Source organism: Micropterus dolomieu, linkage group LG16, assembly GCF_021292245.1.
Source record: "Micropterus dolomieu isolate WLL.071019.BEF.003 ecotype Adirondacks linkage group LG16, ASM2129224v1, whole genome shotgun sequence".
In the NCBI taxonomy this organism is placed as follows: Eukaryota; Metazoa; Chordata; class Actinopteri; order Centrarchiformes; family Centrarchidae; genus Micropterus; species Micropterus dolomieu.
The window spans coordinates 4780196-4797508 of NC_060165.1; the positions used below are offsets into that span (position 1 = coordinate 4780196).

At 40.6% G+C, this 17313-nt stretch overlaps 1 protein-coding gene across 13 annotated transcripts in view; it reads right to left on the minus strand.

Moving 5' to 3' along the window:
- Window positions 1-17313, minus strand: part of osbpl8 (oxysterol binding protein-like 8) — an 89984-nt gene that overhangs the window by 8162 nt on the left and 64509 nt on the right. For 11 of the 13 annotated variants that reach the window (XM_046071704.1, XM_046071703.1, XM_046071705.1 and 8 more), the window contains 17 exons: window positions 11539-11612; window positions 10100-10180; window positions 9608-9709; window positions 9234-9437; window positions 7790-7874; window positions 6652-6817; window positions 6324-6549; window positions 5854-6038; window positions 5034-5115; window positions 4831-4929; window positions 4588-4684; window positions 4354-4452; window positions 4101-4198; window positions 3013-3102; window positions 2562-2698; window positions 2173-2358; window positions 520-673 (listed from right to left, as the gene is read on the minus strand). In XM_046071704.1, the coding sequence (XP_045927660.1) occupies window positions 520-673; window positions 2173-2358; window positions 2562-2698; window positions 3013-3102; window positions 4101-4198; window positions 4354-4452; window positions 4588-4684; window positions 4831-4929; window positions 5034-5115; window positions 5854-6038; window positions 6324-6549; window positions 6652-6817; window positions 7790-7874; window positions 9234-9437; window positions 9608-9709; window positions 10100-10180; window positions 11539-11612 (2165 nt within the window). The remainder of the gene's footprint in view (window positions 1-519; window positions 674-2172; window positions 2359-2561; window positions 2699-3012; window positions 3103-4100; window positions 4199-4353; window positions 4453-4587; window positions 4685-4830; window positions 4930-5033; window positions 5116-5853; window positions 6039-6323; window positions 6550-6651; window positions 6818-7789; window positions 7875-9233; window positions 9438-9607; window positions 9710-10099; window positions 10181-11538; window positions 11613-17313) is intronic. The other 2 variants (XM_046071710.1, XM_046071715.1) reach the window with 1 other exon arrangement.

Here is a 17313-nt window from a genome sequence, read left to right on the forward strand (position 1 = left end):
ATTTGACACTGATCATTATAAAGACTGTAGACTGTAGATTCGTGGCAAATCAGCATGCACACGGACTACTGAGTGTTTGAAAAGTGCCTGAAAACATTGTGTAGAAGTTATTATACTTGCTGCCGCCTTAATTACTCAGACACTGAATTCTTTTTTTAGTTAATTCAATACAAGAAAAAAATAAGCTGGGAGCCTGCAGGAAAACAATATTTCCCAATCAGACCAGTGTAACGCATGTAGTCCTTCATGTTAAATTAGCCTTCTCCTCTTGACAAGAGAAGAAAAGGAAGGAGAAAACCTGGTTATCCACTTCCTCCCATACAGAGAGAACAGCAGGTGCCGGGGATGGAAAAGAAAAAATAGAGACAGAGAAAAAGACAAAAAAGGAGCTGAGGCGACAACGACACAAAGAGAAGAAGCAACAATGAAGACGGTGCACCGGGTGCTGCGTGGAAGGTGGCTGAGGCGGCGAGCTGCTTTTTTTTTGGGAAATGGCGGTTTTCGATCGGGACGACCTACCTGGCATTTGCAATTGTCCCTCCGTGGCCCCTGGTTACTCAGACTAATAAGACTGCCAGAACGTACCATAGGGGTGCGGTGTCGGACCTTGGTCTGGATACAGCCGTCTTTCTCAAACTGGATCAGGTCATTGAGCGGATCCCATGGCCTTGTGCTGGGGAGAGAAAGAAATACATTCACACACAGAAAAATAGTGTGCCTGTCAGTCATACAATATATTAAATCACTCCTGCAGTTACAGGGAATCAGCACTAGATGGCGCCCTGTCACATTGGACAATTCAATATGGAAGATGGGGTAGCAAATGGGGGACGTTCTAAACAAAAGTGCCTTATATTAATACTGACTTTAAGATGTGAATACAGTAAATGTCCTGAACCGGGGGAGAACAAGACAAAATAAAAGACTGATGTGGTTTTAGGTCCTGACATGTAATTCTTCTTTAATTAATGCAAGTGCACTTTTTACATGCTTTTTCCCAGTATCATCTAACATTTCAGTTTTATTGTTTGTCTTCTAAAACAAGCAAATGTTTTCTTTAAAAACATCAACATGCATCAATGTCTCTAAAAAATATAGGATGCAGGATTTTCATTATATGTTTGGTGATTTTAATATAAGCTTTTTCAATTATCCTTTTAATTTTTTATTTATTTAATTATTATAAAAGAGCAGTAAATTATATTGAGATTCCCAGTGTCTTTACCTTTCATTTTTGTTTAAAGTTGATTTGTTTCCTACTTGTAAGTGGAGCCTGACCAATGAACAGGAAGCTGATATTACTGGACATTATTAGCTTAACACACAATTTGCACTGCCCACCAATAAGCAAAAAGAAATGTCAGTACGTTCATGCCAAATTTATGTTTGTGGTCATTTAGAAACATCCATTACTCGATAACATGAGCACTGACAACATTACGTTTAACTTTACACTGTAAAATCCCCCACTCGTTATTAGAGTTCATTTTGGAGGACTTTTCCTGGACATTTTCGGTGATGGATCGTGCCATGCATGCGTTCCTCTCTGTGGAAGCCTTATTTGAATGATGTGCAGTCTTTGGCTAGAGGACAAGCGTTACAGAAACATTTCAGTATACAGGCATAACGTTCACATGTTTTAATGTCACTATGTTTACTCCTTTTTTCCCTGCTTTGTTTAAATGCTCTGTTTTAATATTGTTATTATAATTTTAGTTTTTTATAGTATTCTGTGATTTTATTTTGTTTCTTTTGGAAAGCCCATTGTGCTCTATGCTTGGCAAGCAATATATAAATAAAATGTATCATCCTTATTATTCATTTATATCCTGAATCCCTTTTTTCTGAATCATTGCTGCCTGAAAACCAATAATAATAATAATAATAATAATAATAATAATAATAATAATAATAGTAGCCTATAGTTTTGCCTACTGACAAATCTAGACTGAACTTTACATATTAGGACTATTAACTGCCACTTTTCACACCATACTTTAGCCCCTTTACGATGTATGTGTCTCAAAAATTATTACATTTTCTTTATTCGCAGTGACACTCAGTTCAGTTTGTTTCAGGCAGTAGATATGAAGTAACCAACTTATATTTGTCTGTCACTGTGCTCTAATCCGATTTTAAATCACACGGGCTGACCGTAGAGGAGTCACTCACTCGGCATATCTGTAATGCCACTCTCCGGTGACGGGGTCCTGCTCGAACAGCGCGGGGATCCACTCCTCACATTTGGCTTTTCGTTCGCGCGCAGACTTCCTCTGAACTTCCTCCAGGATGAACTTCTCATTGGTGGCCTCGGTCTGGTCCTTGTTGTTGATGGCCCGGGTCACGTGCTGCCACAGTCTGATGGATTGAGAGGGGACAAAGTCATGACGTTTATCTGCACTCACAAGGGGGAAAGAGGAGAAACACTGTATAGGACTAATAAGAACTGAAGGGAGAAAGGGGAAATATCTTGAGTCTGTTGTTTTTCCAAACTTGTGTGAGAACATTTTCAGTGCTTTTTAGAATGCTGATACTCTGATAATAATAAAAATAAAGTCCACCTTTCCGATTCAAAGTCTCCCTGCTCCTCTGGAGGGACGGTGCAGCGGGTCAGTCGACTCTGCCTCAGGTCTGGCGTCGGGTTCCAGAAAGTGTCCACCGTCCCCGTCTTCTTGTCGTTGATGAAGATCTCGCTGTCCTGTGAGGGGAAAGTCAAAAAGCTCTCCTTACCAGCCTAAAGACAGCGTACCACACGACTGCAACACAGTGAAGCAGGTATCAGCATTAGGTGATTACTTTGTTTCTAACTTTGGGCACCAGGCTGATACAAATACCACAGCTTCTTTGAGAAAGAGACACAACTCCATCGTGTTCTTTACCTATAAGAATCTGAATAGTATTAACTTTATGACTAAGTTTAATTATTTGTTTTACTCTTGCATATTGTATGTACATCTTGGTTTATTATGCAACAAGCAGTCATCAGAAGAATGTGTGAAGAACGTGTCTTACCCAGTGACCTTCTAGCGTAGCTAACACCTCCTTTCCCAGCTTGATCTTTCCAGAGACCTGATTGACACTGTCACTGCTGCCCAGGAATGGCTGGAGGAAAGAGTGGGAGAGAAAGGAGGAGGGAGAGGGAGGGGAGGGGGAAGGAGAGAAGGAAGGGGGTAGGAAAGAATAGGAAAGAAATGGAGAGGGTCGGACAAAAGGACCAGCAAGAAACGAGCAGGAAAAGCATATGGCAGCAAGAGAAAAATAAAGGAAGGTGAAGAAGTCGAGAGATGGATAGAGGGAAGAGAACAGGAGGAGAGTTTGAAGAAGGTGGAAGGAAGGAGAGATACATGCATACATTGAGTTTACTTGCTGTAATTGCTGTGGGGAAAAAAAAAGACTGGTTTATCATGTTTAATTTTATCTGCATTTATGCGTCTGTAGTAATTTAAAGCAGGATGGTATAGTATGGTTTGGTTTGCTCAGCACAAAAAAGCCATGAAACTGTAAAAAAAAAAGCATTTGAATATTACATAACTTAATTTAAGACCAAAGGTAGCAACCACCATCAACTTCCAATTTCCAAACTTAGTTAATAGCTACTTAATGGTTCAAATAGGGTGCAGTGTATTCACAGGTACTCATTCACTCTACTAAACTAGATGTGGCAAAAAGATACCACTTAATGGTGACAAAAAGTCTAACAATGAGAGACCCCTATCGCGATCTGTATTTTAAATGGAAATGAAGTGATTTCCCTGTTTGCGTTCCCTGACATGTACCTGTTGCTAGTTCATGATAGAATGATGCAGTAGATGGTGTGAATCATGGTATAGAAGATGGGGTGTGTTTTCAGGGGAGGGGGGAGTGGAATGGTGGAGTTGGTGATGGCGTGGGTGGGGTGAGACATTCAGAAAAGTCACGTGAGAAACTGTTTTTGAAAGAAGACTGTGAAATACTGTAGCTATACATGTTTTGAGGACTTCTCTCTAAAGACGTTTATTACTCAACAGCTCTAAAAGCTCCTACACTGTCAACAACGGACTTAAACGATCTACAACTCTGAAATAAGTACCTTTATTTTAAAGTAGAAAACACAGCCATACCTTCAGTTTAAACTCAAGCTGAGCGCTGTAGCCCGTTTTCTCACATGCAATGGTGATCTGACCACCCAGCTCCAGGGTCATGGTCCCATACAGGATGCCTACCAGATGAAAAAGCACCATTGAAAAATTCCTGTATCATTTCACCACAAACAAACAAACACAGACACAGACACAGACACACACACAGACACACACACAGACACACACACACACACACACACACACACACACACAGAGTGGGTCGCACTCTGACCTTTACAGTGAGCGTAGGGCATGTTCATCACATAGTCCTCTCCCCGGTTGAGAAAAGTGAGCCGAGCCTCCCCGTCCAATATGGCTGACAGGGAGTTTCCTAAAAGGCAAACAGCAGCAGTCAGTGGATACAAAACATAGATAAACAGGCAGCTGAATAATTATTAGCTTTTTTTAAAATTAGAATTCAAGGTGCCTGGGGGTGACATTAATTGGACTTTAGTCACGTGTGTACCGTAGAACTTGGACTTCGCGAGGATGCTGCCACTGAGGCAGAATCCGTCCTTCCTGTTGCTGACATAGAAGGCTGACACTGGAGGATGATGGGATACCTGAAGAAAAAACAAACACATGATATAGTCATGTAGGAGGAAATACAGGAAAACTTATTTTGGTCATAGACTTATCACAGATAGCTGAGCTCTTGACCAATCAGATTGCTAGGAGTTAGTGCTCTTATTAGCCGCGCTGCTGTTACCTGTTCTGCGATGTAGAAGGTCTTGCTGTTGGTCTTCTGGTGGAGCCACATGCAGCGGTACGTCTCTCCAATAATGGGGTTATAAGGCTTCTTCAACCCCTGTGGATTACATGCATGACATATGATGTACTGTATACAGAAAGCATGTATACTCTATGCAGCTCATGAACATGAAGTCAGTTGTACATGTTTATTCTCCTGACCTTTGGCTTTTTGTAAAATCCAGAGATGTACCACTTCACCACCTTCTTCATTCGGTTGTAAGCGTTCTCTTCGATTGCAGCCCTGAAAATTAAACAAACAGTCCAAACTTTGTCCAGTCTACTATTGCAAACTTATTTTGATCAACTCAAGACCCCCATATTCAATGTGTCCTCACAGTAAGACCCCCTGAATATGTTTTACTTTCACATTCGATGAAAGTGTCCATATATCACCTTTTACAGAACAACCAGTCACTGAACTTCAACTGTAAATGCACATTACAAACACAAGAAATCACTGGTAAATTAATGCAAATAAACCAAGATATGTGTTCTGATGTTAAATACTAAATAAACAACTGTTGACACATAAGAAAATTCCTCTATATGCCAATGCTGAAGAAGATAAAAGACCACATCATTAAACAATGATCTGATAAATGTCTTTAATTAGATATTTTGACAAAAGTGCAAAGTCTGCCTGCACTTTTTTAAGTACCTGTTAGACAATGTCAATTTTTTCTTTGCAAATCCAGCTTTTTTTTCTGTCCTTACAGAGGCTAGACGCTGTAGCGGTATACAGATTCTCATAACAATAGAAGGGACACATATAAGAAAGTAATAAAGTCAAACAAGACATTCATTAATCGGATTTTTGAACTTTGGACATAGCCAGGCCAGCTTTTCCCCATAGTTTCCAGTCTACGCTAGCCTAATCCAATAGCCTGCTGGCTCTAGCTTCATATTCAGCACAAAGATATGAATGTATTGACCTTCTCATTTAACTATTCCTTTAAAAATGGAAAATGGGAAGGCTTACTCTGACAGGAAGTCTGCGTGGTAGTAGTAGTCAGAGAGTTTGTCCAGAAAGGACCGTGGCTCCAGGATGAAAGTGGGTAGCACCACCTTGGACAAATCCATGCCAGGTCGCACCTGCTTCAGCAGAGTCCAGATCAGAGACTTATTCTCCTCTGATACTGTCTCTGTCTGGGCAGCCTCGCCAGCCTTAAGAAAAAGATGCACACGAGGGTAGAAAAGTTATGTATGTTTCATATCTGCAGCCTGCAATAATACTGCAGACATCCCAGAAAGCACTCAAACATATGAAGACAGATTTACACAGAACATCTGAAACATTTGCATTCTTGCACGAGTCTCCACGTGCTTAAAAGTTTTGTGTGACTGTGCACCTGGCTCATTACACAAGAAACTTTATAACAAAAAAAGCTGAACTTTTAATTCAAGGTACAGATGAAAATGGTTGCAAACAGTGGACTCTTTGTCCCCTACCTCTCCAAGTTCTTCGTGGGACTGTTCCAGGTACGGGGTTTCCCGCAGATGTTCATTAGGGTCCAGGTCAATGTACGAGTCGTCTTGACGCTCTGACGTGTCACTGTCGCTCTCCTCACTCTTCTCCAGGCCTTCTGGGTCTGACTCCTCGTGGTCCTGTTCACCCTCCCTGTCTGACTTGTCTGAGTACAGGTCTGGGTCTTTCAAGTGGTCACTGTCATTAAACCTGGAAGGAGGGCAGATTGGTAGATGATACATAGATGGTACATCTGAAAAAGAACTTTAAGGGGGAATAATATAGGTGTAGCTTGGGTTTGTTGCTACTCACTGAAAACCATGGATGTTGTGGGCTCGGAGGAGGCTGTAGAAATTAATGGAGTGTTCTCCGCCGGTGGCTACGGTGCTCATGTCCTCCTTCCCCTCACGGATCATGGTCCTCTTCAGCAGGCTGGAGCACTTCAGGGCCAGCTCTAAGGCGTCCATCCAGCATCGACCTGGGCAAATGTGTTGTAATAGCAATAGATACCAGAAAGGACTAGGTTATTGAAGGCAAATGCTCAAGGACACAGACAGTGCATAAAACTTACACTTGGGGGAAGGTAAATATTATACACCAGGGTAAAAAATACCAAGTGATTTTGGACACTGTTTGAGCATTCCAGCACCATGGAGAGGCAGTCGGACAGGGGGAGACTAGGTTGGATGTTTCAGCACCATGGACAGAGACACAGAGCAAGCTTGGCTGTGGCTAAAACCATTCACTAGTTCACTTTTTACTCACTATGTAGAGAATTTTGTCTAATGATTATACCAGTGGTTCTGAAATCTTTCTTTTGTGCCTTTCAGAAGCCAAAAAACAAAAAACAAAAACATAAGGCCTCCCACCCCTGCACAAACTTTACCAGTACAGGGGAAACTACTAACAAACAAGCTAAGGTGATTTTTACTGAAGTAATTTTTTAAAAGAAGATACAGGTAAGCAAGACAGCCACGCTAGCATCAGAGTGCTCTGCTGAATCATTTATGTCATTTAGTTCCACTCCACATTTCCCCCCTGGTCATCCATTCCCTGACAGCAGTGATATACTGTATTGACAGAGCAATCCAAACTCACATTTCTGTTTAAAGTAGTCAGTCGGTGAAGACAAACATGCAGGAGGCAGGACAGTCCACAGGTTTCATATGGTCAGATATTTTGCCACCAATTTAGGCATTTAAGAGCACAGGTGTAACATTGGTCTGATTGTTTAGACGTGCCGTTATTAAGATAAGGAATTGGTTTAAAATTTAGGGTTATAGTGTCACTTCCCCGAAGGGCCAAATACTGCAAATAAAAGTTGTTGCAGTTTTAAACCAATATTGATATTGCTTTATGAAGCTGAGGCCAATGTGTGTCACTCAACGTAAGCTGCTACTGACAAGACTCAGACAAGTAGCTGCGGTGTGATTGACAGCCTGTCTCTTACCATCAGACTCAGAGGCAGCACGGAAGATGAGGTGGCTGCTGGGTAAGGGCTGAGTGATGGAGCCAACTGCTTCTCCTTTAGGACCCTGATGGCACCAAGAAATAAAGGGAGGAAATAAATGTTATACATCTAATTCAGTGCTTATGGTTCAGGTAGGTTTCTTTTCATTTTCATTTCTGTGGTTTCGCCGTTTCAGCTACAGAGTTTGCGTTTTTGTCCAGTTTTCATTAATTTATGTGCAAATAGAGGAAATCTAGTCTCCCGAGTATGTCATTATGCAAATGAGCTGTGAGAGGAGACAGAAGCTGACTGAGTGAAGTGTTTATTTAAATAGTGAAGAGAACGATGTGGAGAGCCGGAACGCTGTAATCTAAAACACAGACCGTTTTTTGTGATTCAAGCCTTCTCGTAGCGCAAACAAAAAGCAAAACACTCGCTCGCATTGCGAGGTCAGTGATGAATACCAAATCACAGCTGGAGTGGACGAATGAACAGAGTTCTTAATTATACAGATAACATCCACAACTGGAACAAAGGATTTTGTTTTTAATGGAAGAACATTTTCCACCGTTTATCTGCTTGTGTTCATTTTGTTTTGTTTGAGAGCAAAAACAGGCTGCTTTCAAATTCATCCGTCTGCATAACAAATCTTTGGCAGTATTCTCCTTCTCTAGCTTTCAAATTCTATTGTGGCAAATAATGGGTTCTTTTACCAGTGCTAAGCTAAGCCAACGGGCTGTTTCTGCTAGCTTTACAATATTGTATGGATATGAAAATGGCTTCAAACTTCTCATCTAACTCTCTGCAAAAATTGTGTGTAAATGTGTATTTTCAAAATGTCGTACTGTCCCTTAAAAGGCCAACTTTGCAGATGTTTATGTGTATGAATGTATTATAATTATGTATTATTATGTATTATAATTTCCCTCTGAACTCCCTGTATTGAAATGTAATATATTTGGGAGACCTGAGTATGATTCCCACTATGACACATCCACCAATGTGTCTCTGAGCAAGACACTTAACCCCTAGTTGCTCCAGAGGCGTGTGATCATAAATAGCAATTTTAAGTCGCTATAGTATCAGCTAAATGACAAACTATTATTATATGTGTATATGTGTGTGTGTGTTTGTGTGTTAGTGCATTTGACAAGACTAAAGACTGTGTCCTTTTTCCACTGGTGAAAATGATCATTAACTTTACCATTAAACTATTCTATATGTATCTTTACAAGCCTTTCATTTATACATGTCAAAACCTTTTAAGAGGTGGAATATATTCTTGAGATATTGGCTTATAATATTTGTAAATTTCCCTGACATATTCCACTTTTTTCTCCTCTCCCTCAATTTTCCCAGCCTCAAATGCACACACTAAATGCACCACAATACACATAAGAGTCACTGATGGCAGCGAATCCTGTATCTTAAGTTTCATCCCAACCTTGACGGCCCAGATAGACTGCTCCAGCGGGTGGAAGAGCTTGAAGCAGAAGCCGTCCTTCTTAGAGGGCCTTTCGATGAGCTCGCAGGCGTTGAGCAGCACCGTTCCCACCCACTGGCCGTTTTTGTGGGTTTTATAGATTAGCAGGACGCCTGGTTTCAGCACACACCACAGCTTGGTCCAGCTCTTCAGAGTGCCACGGATCTGGATCAAATACAGATGAATGTCAGATAGTCTAAGGCTTTACTGAACAAACAGCACGGTTTAGTGAGTGGCTGTTAGGAACACCATCCACAAGTTAGCCACTTTCCTTAAGTATGGTATACAGTACAATCAACAAATACACATAAGCAGAAGTAAATACACATTCCCACCTTTAGCCAGTCGGCCATGACGATGACAGAGGGATCAGTGATGGTGCTGAGAAGCTCCTTGGTTGCCCTCTTCTTTTCTTCCCTGTAGTTTTTCTTTTGCACCTACAGGGAGCAGAAAGAGATCATCAATTTACACCGTGAATATTAAGATTCCACACTTGCTTTCTCGCTGAATTATATTTGGCAGCACATAATGAGACTGGAATCACACTCCTCAGTGTTCCTGTTAACATAACGCCCGGTACCTTCTGACTGTAGAGTGAGCTATCTGATGCATTTTTATTTACGCACTTTAAATGTAATGTATCCTGTGGTGTAAGTTCAACCTATCTAATGCTCAGTATTTCACAGATACCGACTCACAGTGTGAAACAACAGAGCACGGCAAGCATCAGCAATTAGGCTAGATGTGACCCTCCAGATAAGGGTATTTTTAAGATTCAGGCCTGTGAATTAGTGTCCGAAGACTTAAGCGGATTTAAACTTATTTACCTTGAGGGACTCCTTTTTGGTGAGCTTTCCTCCAGACGCTGACACATCCTTGTCTGAGCCATTGTACAGTTTTGTTTCAGACTGTGAACACACAGGGAGAAAAAACCCAAGGATTTAATAGCAGATAACCAACATCTCCATTATTTCTATATCTTCAAATAGTAAATACCTATCTATCTTTGGTTCGCCTGTCATGTTGGTCTGAGAAAACACTACTCAAACCTGTCTGATGATTAGAAGCAAAGCTTTCAGGTGAGGATTTGTGTTTTTAAAATGTGTGCGGTCTACTTAACAATCCCCAGCTTGTTTACTGCTGCACTCTGTGAGCTGCTCTGAATAAAGTCATCCACTAAATGACTACATGAAATCGTGGCTGCAAAGCAGTTCCCTCTTAATGACAAATCTATTACCACGAATGATTCAATCAAGTCAATCGAGTTCGCTGAAATGAGGACATCATCACATTAAACCTTTTTCACGAAAAACATTAGCAAAGACTTGCAACACCAGTGGAAAACACCTAGCGCCCAGAAGTGAGTGTTTTCTTTTTCCTCTCAAGCTCGTCTGCTTCCCCGGTAGCCCAAACTTAGCTCAGTTAGCCGAATGAAGCCTATAAATGCCAGTGTGGTTCTGTCTCTGCCAGCTCCCTTCACAAGCCAATTGGAGTGATTTAAAGTGGAGAGACAGACGGGGATATGCGAGGATCCTAATGCAGGGCTACTTAAAGCCTTAAACGCCCACAGGCAGGGTTGGATAAACATGGAAGGTACATGATAACACAATCTTCTCTTTTAAATCCTTCAGCATCCCCATACAGGCTGAGATGGCTTCTACTCCTCAGAAGATTGATGGAGGTTTAATTCTGCTTTTCCACAGCTTTTCTAAGATGGTGGATGTTCTTGATGGCAAAATATAAACATCAAATGAAGTCCACAGATAAGGATTCCTCCAAATCTCACCTTGGTTTTGGGGAGCCTTGCTGACAGCGAGCTTTTGAATCTCTGAAATGAGTATCTTTTCACATGTCTTCGTACTTCACAAAAACCATAACAAAAATTCAATAGGATTCCTGCATGATGAAAGAATCTCTGCTGTGACTCAGAGGGAGACTCAGACACCCACGTTTGTACTGACAAACATATTTGATGTGGACCTCGACAGATAAACTAGACGGGCCTCCTCCACACTGAGCTCACTTGAAAGGACGGCTGAGTGTGAATTTTAGTTGATAAATGTCTGATGTGTACAGTGTGCTGTTTAAGATGTGTGAGTCATCTCAATGTAGGCTTTCTGACGCCTCAGGCAAGACTGGGAAAAGCAAAGAAGACGTGCAGTTATTCCCATATTCTCTTGTCTCATTACAACGCGCACACCAAAGCGCCCAATAGTTCCTTCCCGCCCATCATAGTATGTCATCTCAGTGGAGTGATTTTCCTTACCTTGCTCTTAGATATGGAATGTGAGTCCTCTTTCAAAGGCAGAGGCAAAAGGTCCTCCTTCCCTCTCTCAAAACCTGTAACAAAAAATACAACAGCATTAAGAAATGTCCAGCCTCATTCTCCGGGTACCCTACAGTATTGCATTCCAGTAGACAACCTAATTGCGCAACAGAAATTTAGTTGGCAATGATAATCTATTAAGATTTATTTTTTCCTGCGTAAATGTCACTTTATTGTTCCCGTTGATTTCTCTGTTTAGTGGGAAATATATCATCATCACTGTTTTCATTATTTATTCCATTAATTGAACACATCATTAATAATTTGTTGCAGTAACAGTTTGCTCTGCACAACTTTATCCTGATTGTTTCCGGGTGTTGTCATGTCCGCTTTTGTGATTCCTGTAGCTGTCGTTGGTGAGATTAACAAGCCATTGCATAAGTCCAAATGTCTGAGTAGCTGATTGGAATCCCTTTCCATTATGTCAGTCCCGGGAGCTGGCTGTTCTTCAAAGCATCTGGAAGCAAGCCACAGAATCTGGATGGCAACAAGCCGACGCCCGCTGAACGTCCCTAATCTGAACTGAACTCTGAAGTTAAATAAATTGGCTGGTGAAAGGAGGTTCCCGGTTTTAATCCAGTTTGGCTGGCACAATGTGGGTGTTGACGGGAAACTCAACGTGCTGACTCAGTTTCCAACGGCTCCAATGAAGATGCTGAGGGAAATGTGTAAATTTCCCTTAAATGTCAAACTGGGCAATGATGAAGATGTAGTTTAATGTAGATTTAGCGGGTTGTGTGAAACCTAAACAAATGTAAACTTGCTGTTCTTCATTTGAGCTCCATCTTGGCATTTCTACTCTTAGTGTGCTTGTTTCTAACCAATTAGTCTAACCTCAGCAACCACTGAGAACCCGCAGTTGGTGACACTGGCAGTCTAAAGGTGACAGAAAGCCTGTAAATATTTTATAGTATCCGTCTCCTATCCACAGGCCATCAGTATTCAGCCATGAGAATGAAGGAAGCACTGCTGAGTTCTGTTAGCAGGATCATAGTAGCTGTGACAAAATATGCATCCTTTTATTCTTCCTGCATACTTTCATTTTGTCCTGCAGACATCCAGGATCTTGAATTTTTAAATTACTGTTTTCAGAGAAAACCCAAGTCAAACTCCACGCTTGGGTTCTTTAATAACAACAATGTGATGTTCAGTGCATTACTGTGCAGAAATGCTTTTGTCATATCCGTATGACATATATTTTAACAACCTGCCTCTTCTACCCTGCGTCTTCAATTCCCAGTAATGCCTTTTAACAACCTCCTACATTACTAGCTTGCTTGCTGGCAGCGTATTCCGTGGAAATAGATAAAACAGTAAGGTTTGTGATAGCAGACAAACGCCAAACCAAAATGCTTCTAGAATTGAAAGGCACAATATTGCCTAAGTGTTTCAGGGGGGTATTTTCTTTAACTAGCTAGCTAACAGAGTCTTCTGAACATACATACAATACAATCTAACTAGTTTTCCCCCAAACAATACCTCTTGGTAATAAAATAAAAAGCTGCGGTAGGTCAACAGCCTTGATGTAAAAGTGCTACTTGAGAGAGCATCAACTGTATACCTGCAAGTCCTGTTCCAGACACTTCAGCGATAAGAATGATTAATGAAAAAATCATGAAAGCATGAATCATGAAAGCACTATACCTGAAAGTTCCTTATTTTCTATGCCAACCTGCATGCATGAAATGAAAATTCATCTAGAAACAGGAGTGTTTCCATTTAGCTTGCAACATTAGAGCTACACAGGGTTTAAATTAGCTAAAGCTCCAATAAGGCAACCACAGTGCTATACATCGAGATGAGAGCATGCATTTGCTTTTGTTTTATTGTGGATGTAGTTTCCGTGATACATTAGTTGTCCCACCAGACCATCTGTGCCCACTTGACAGGCCCATCTCCATGCCAACATCAGCTGGAAAACAACTCGACGGCAATTCACCCGCTATCGCAAACCATAAAAGGTTACATAACTCACCATGGCTTCCCATAATGTAAACGTATAGGGAGGAAACTGGATGTTCATAATAGAATAACTGAGTTAATTAAAATGTGACATTGTCTAAAAAAACATTGTATGAATATTTGCATCTTCCTCTGCTCTGTTGTTAAAGCAGAAGCCTTTAACTCCCATGTTCCCGCCCTCTCTCAAGAGCAGTACTTAACACACTAACTGCAAACTAGTAATGTAGAACTACCAGAATCATCCGCCTTTGTCCAAAATGATGGTGTGTTGTGGAATTTCATGCAAATATTTAGTAAAAAGATAATCCAAGTGAGACAAAGAAACATCACACCTGTAACAGATGAAATATTTTGCAATAAAAGAATGATAACTGAGGAATTAAACTCGCTCATTTGCATGCTTGTTAGCCCACCGTATTTGCAATCAAGCAATCAAAATGAAAGTGGTCCACTGTGATGAAGTGTCCCATTTCAATGCGAGACACACAAGGAGCCGCTTTCTCCACTCCATTAAAACTTGTGTTCAGAGACCGAAATAGGTTACCATGGCACAACGAATACACACACTCAAAAAACTATTGTTTCAAGCTGAATTATTTTATTATAGTAAGAAGAGCTAGGCATACAGCTTTTTAAATAAATATGGCTAGGTGCCATAATGATAAATTAAAAATGAAGCTGAATATTGAGCTTCCACTGCCTACTCCATTTTGTGCAGAAAAACACAAGTTCATTTATCAGTATGACTAAAATAAGGACTGAAATTATGTCTACCCATGTGGCCATTGCTAATCAAAGATGTTTTAGGACTATAACTTGTTCAAATCACTTCAGGTGTCACTTTTAGGATTCAGACAAAACCTTTCTTTAATACACACCACAATACATTAGCTTCTAAAATAATTCACCTTGGGTATGAGGTATTTTTCATGTGTAATCTTAATCCCAAATAAAGCCCTTTTAGGCAAATTTCTGGATTATGCAAAATATTACGGACAATGGATGGGCCTAAAAATGGGGTTTGTCCTGAGGGCTACAGTAAAGTGTTTCCTCTGCTAAGCCCAACGCCAGAGCAGGGAAACAATGCTTGTGTGAAACCACCAGGAGATTTTAGGTAAAGAGGGTTTTAGTGGTGTGAGTGTCACAAAGAAGTGATTTTAAGTAGGAATAATAATGAGCCTGACTTCTCAGATGCTGCTATCCCCATCTGTGTTATTTTGTGGCCAGGACGACACGAGGGGTGTATGTGTCTTTTTGCCCACAGCTCTTAATGAATGCCAACTGCTTGTAATTTAAGTAACCTAAGAATTAAATTATTCATGTCATGTTTTACAATTTTTTGCATTGAAACTCCTATCCACAATTACCCCTCAAAGTGAGGTGCCCTGTGGTTGCTGATTAATAATATAGCAACCTTTTTGATGTGAAACGATCTAAAATGTAGTCACTGCTGCACTGTAATGTAATGTACCCCTCTTTGCAGCCAAATTCACAAAAGTGTGGCAGAAGAAAGCTCTATAATGGAAACAAATACATGAAAAGTAAAAGATACCCACTTAATTTGCATAAAAAAAGAGCAAAGGAATGAAGATCAATGAGAATTTCAAGATAAAACAAGTCTTTGCCAGCTTGCTCAGTGAACATCCTTTGGGAGATTTCACTGGATCAAAGCTAAATTAGTCATTTACAGCGAGTGAGTCTGTTTTAATTTTGATGAAAGTACGAATGTTTTCTGGCACAAATTTACAGTAAATCTTTTCCCAACATTCAGTGTGTAAATGGGCTAAATCTAAGCCTTGCTCTTTGTGACTGAGTGTCAGGGCGGGAGTGTATGTTTGTGTGCATAGCTGGCGTTTTAGAGGACTCACGCCCCGCTGCAGACTCACAAAAACCTAGAGCTGCAGTGACCTCACTCTGCATCAGAGATCACAGACAGGAGAGAAATAGAGAGAGTAAAGAGACATAGAGGAAGAGCTATACGCTGCTTCAGTGAATGTCTTTCCACATTAACGCTCCGCCTCACGAAATGAATACAGTCTAGATCACCCATAGCACTACACCAAAATTACAAAACAGCATTACACTGATTTCCATTCAGTTTGACCTGAAAAAATCACTTTAGAAGAATGATCTGCCGTCGTCTGCGGGTTGCGGCGTTTTAGACATTCAGCACCTCGACCCCTGAAATCACGTCATCTTAATCCAATCATGACTAATGCAACACTGACGCTGCCCCTAACACTCCAAAACCAGTTCATTATCTCTTTTTGGACAGCTCCAAGGCAGTCCCTGTGGAGCTGGTATCTTAGATTCTTCCTGCACCAAAGGTCATTTTAGGGAAAAATTGATTAAAAAAAGATTGGTTAAACTAAATAAACAATGCAGCCATGCAGAACACTATGCTTATACGCTCCTTTAAAACATTATTCAAAAGCAACTGTATTAACTCAATTACGCTGCTATATTTTGCAGGGAAATGTGAAAGGCTACCATGGCAACAGGCGACTTGAGAACAACAAATGGAGGGAAAAGCTGTCAGCCCTCTTCAGAATACATCAATTTTAGGGAGCTAATCGCCCGAGTGTTTGCTACTGGGGAAAACCTGCCATGGCAACAGTCTCTACTACTTTGGCTCAAAAATCATGAAAACTGAAACTGCTCTGTCGCACAATGCGCGTACACTGCGTGTGATCAGAGTCGCTTCAGAGCATCTTTTGTGTGATTTGACAGTGCGGATTACAAAGGCAAGGCATGTTTATTTGTGTTTCACAAACATTTCAACAGCAAGGCAATTCAAAGTGCTTTACATAAAACATAAAAGCAACAAAGGGAAATAAACACATTAAAATATAATTTTGAGGAGGAGGAAGAGAGAGAAAATAGTGAGGGCCACAGAGAAGAGACAGGCCAGAAAAAGCGACAGAAAACTCACCAGAAAACTGTGGCCACAACTCCAAAAAAATCACATGACAGGCAGGCACGCATTTTTTTTTTTTTCCAGGAATAAACATCACTGAATGTTTTAAGCATCTACCTAAAAGAAACATCTCACACTAGATTTACAAGTTGATTTTAAAATCTATATTTTATTTTATTCTGTAAAGGAAACGAGTACTCTAGCTTTAGAGTATCTTTAAGCATGGCACTTATAAATAATTGGGGGACTTGGCACGGTCAAAATCAAAGCAGAAGAGGCCAAGATATCCTGACTTTTAGTTACTAGATTGGGACAAGCTCCAAGAATGCTGTATCCTACACCTCCCATAATGCAATACCAGTGTCATCTTTCCATTGACACTGTATATGTCTTAGAAAACCCCCAACCCCCAGTTAGTAATGCAGGCTTTCTGCTATAAATGTTTAGTCTCCAATATGATGACAGTGAATTTATCAGGGTTATTTTCTTAGACTTAGACGAATCATCACGTGTAAAATTGGTGGAATTCAACTTCAGAAAGCTTTAACAATTAAAAAAACCCAATAATTTCAGATACTTTAATATCCCTTCAGGTCCTTCTTTGCCAAACCATTACGCTACTGTAGCGCAACACTTCCTGTGGGTAATCAAAAACCTGTTTTATCTCACATTATCTTTATGGTCAGAGACTCCACTGAATGTTCCAACATACAGCCTAGTCACGCTGACCTCAAGATGAGCCATTACTCAATCTAATTATCTAATTATTGACCACTTTAGCTTTATAAAGGCCCCATTTACAACCTACAAATCAAGCTCCCTCTTAGTGAGTCCCT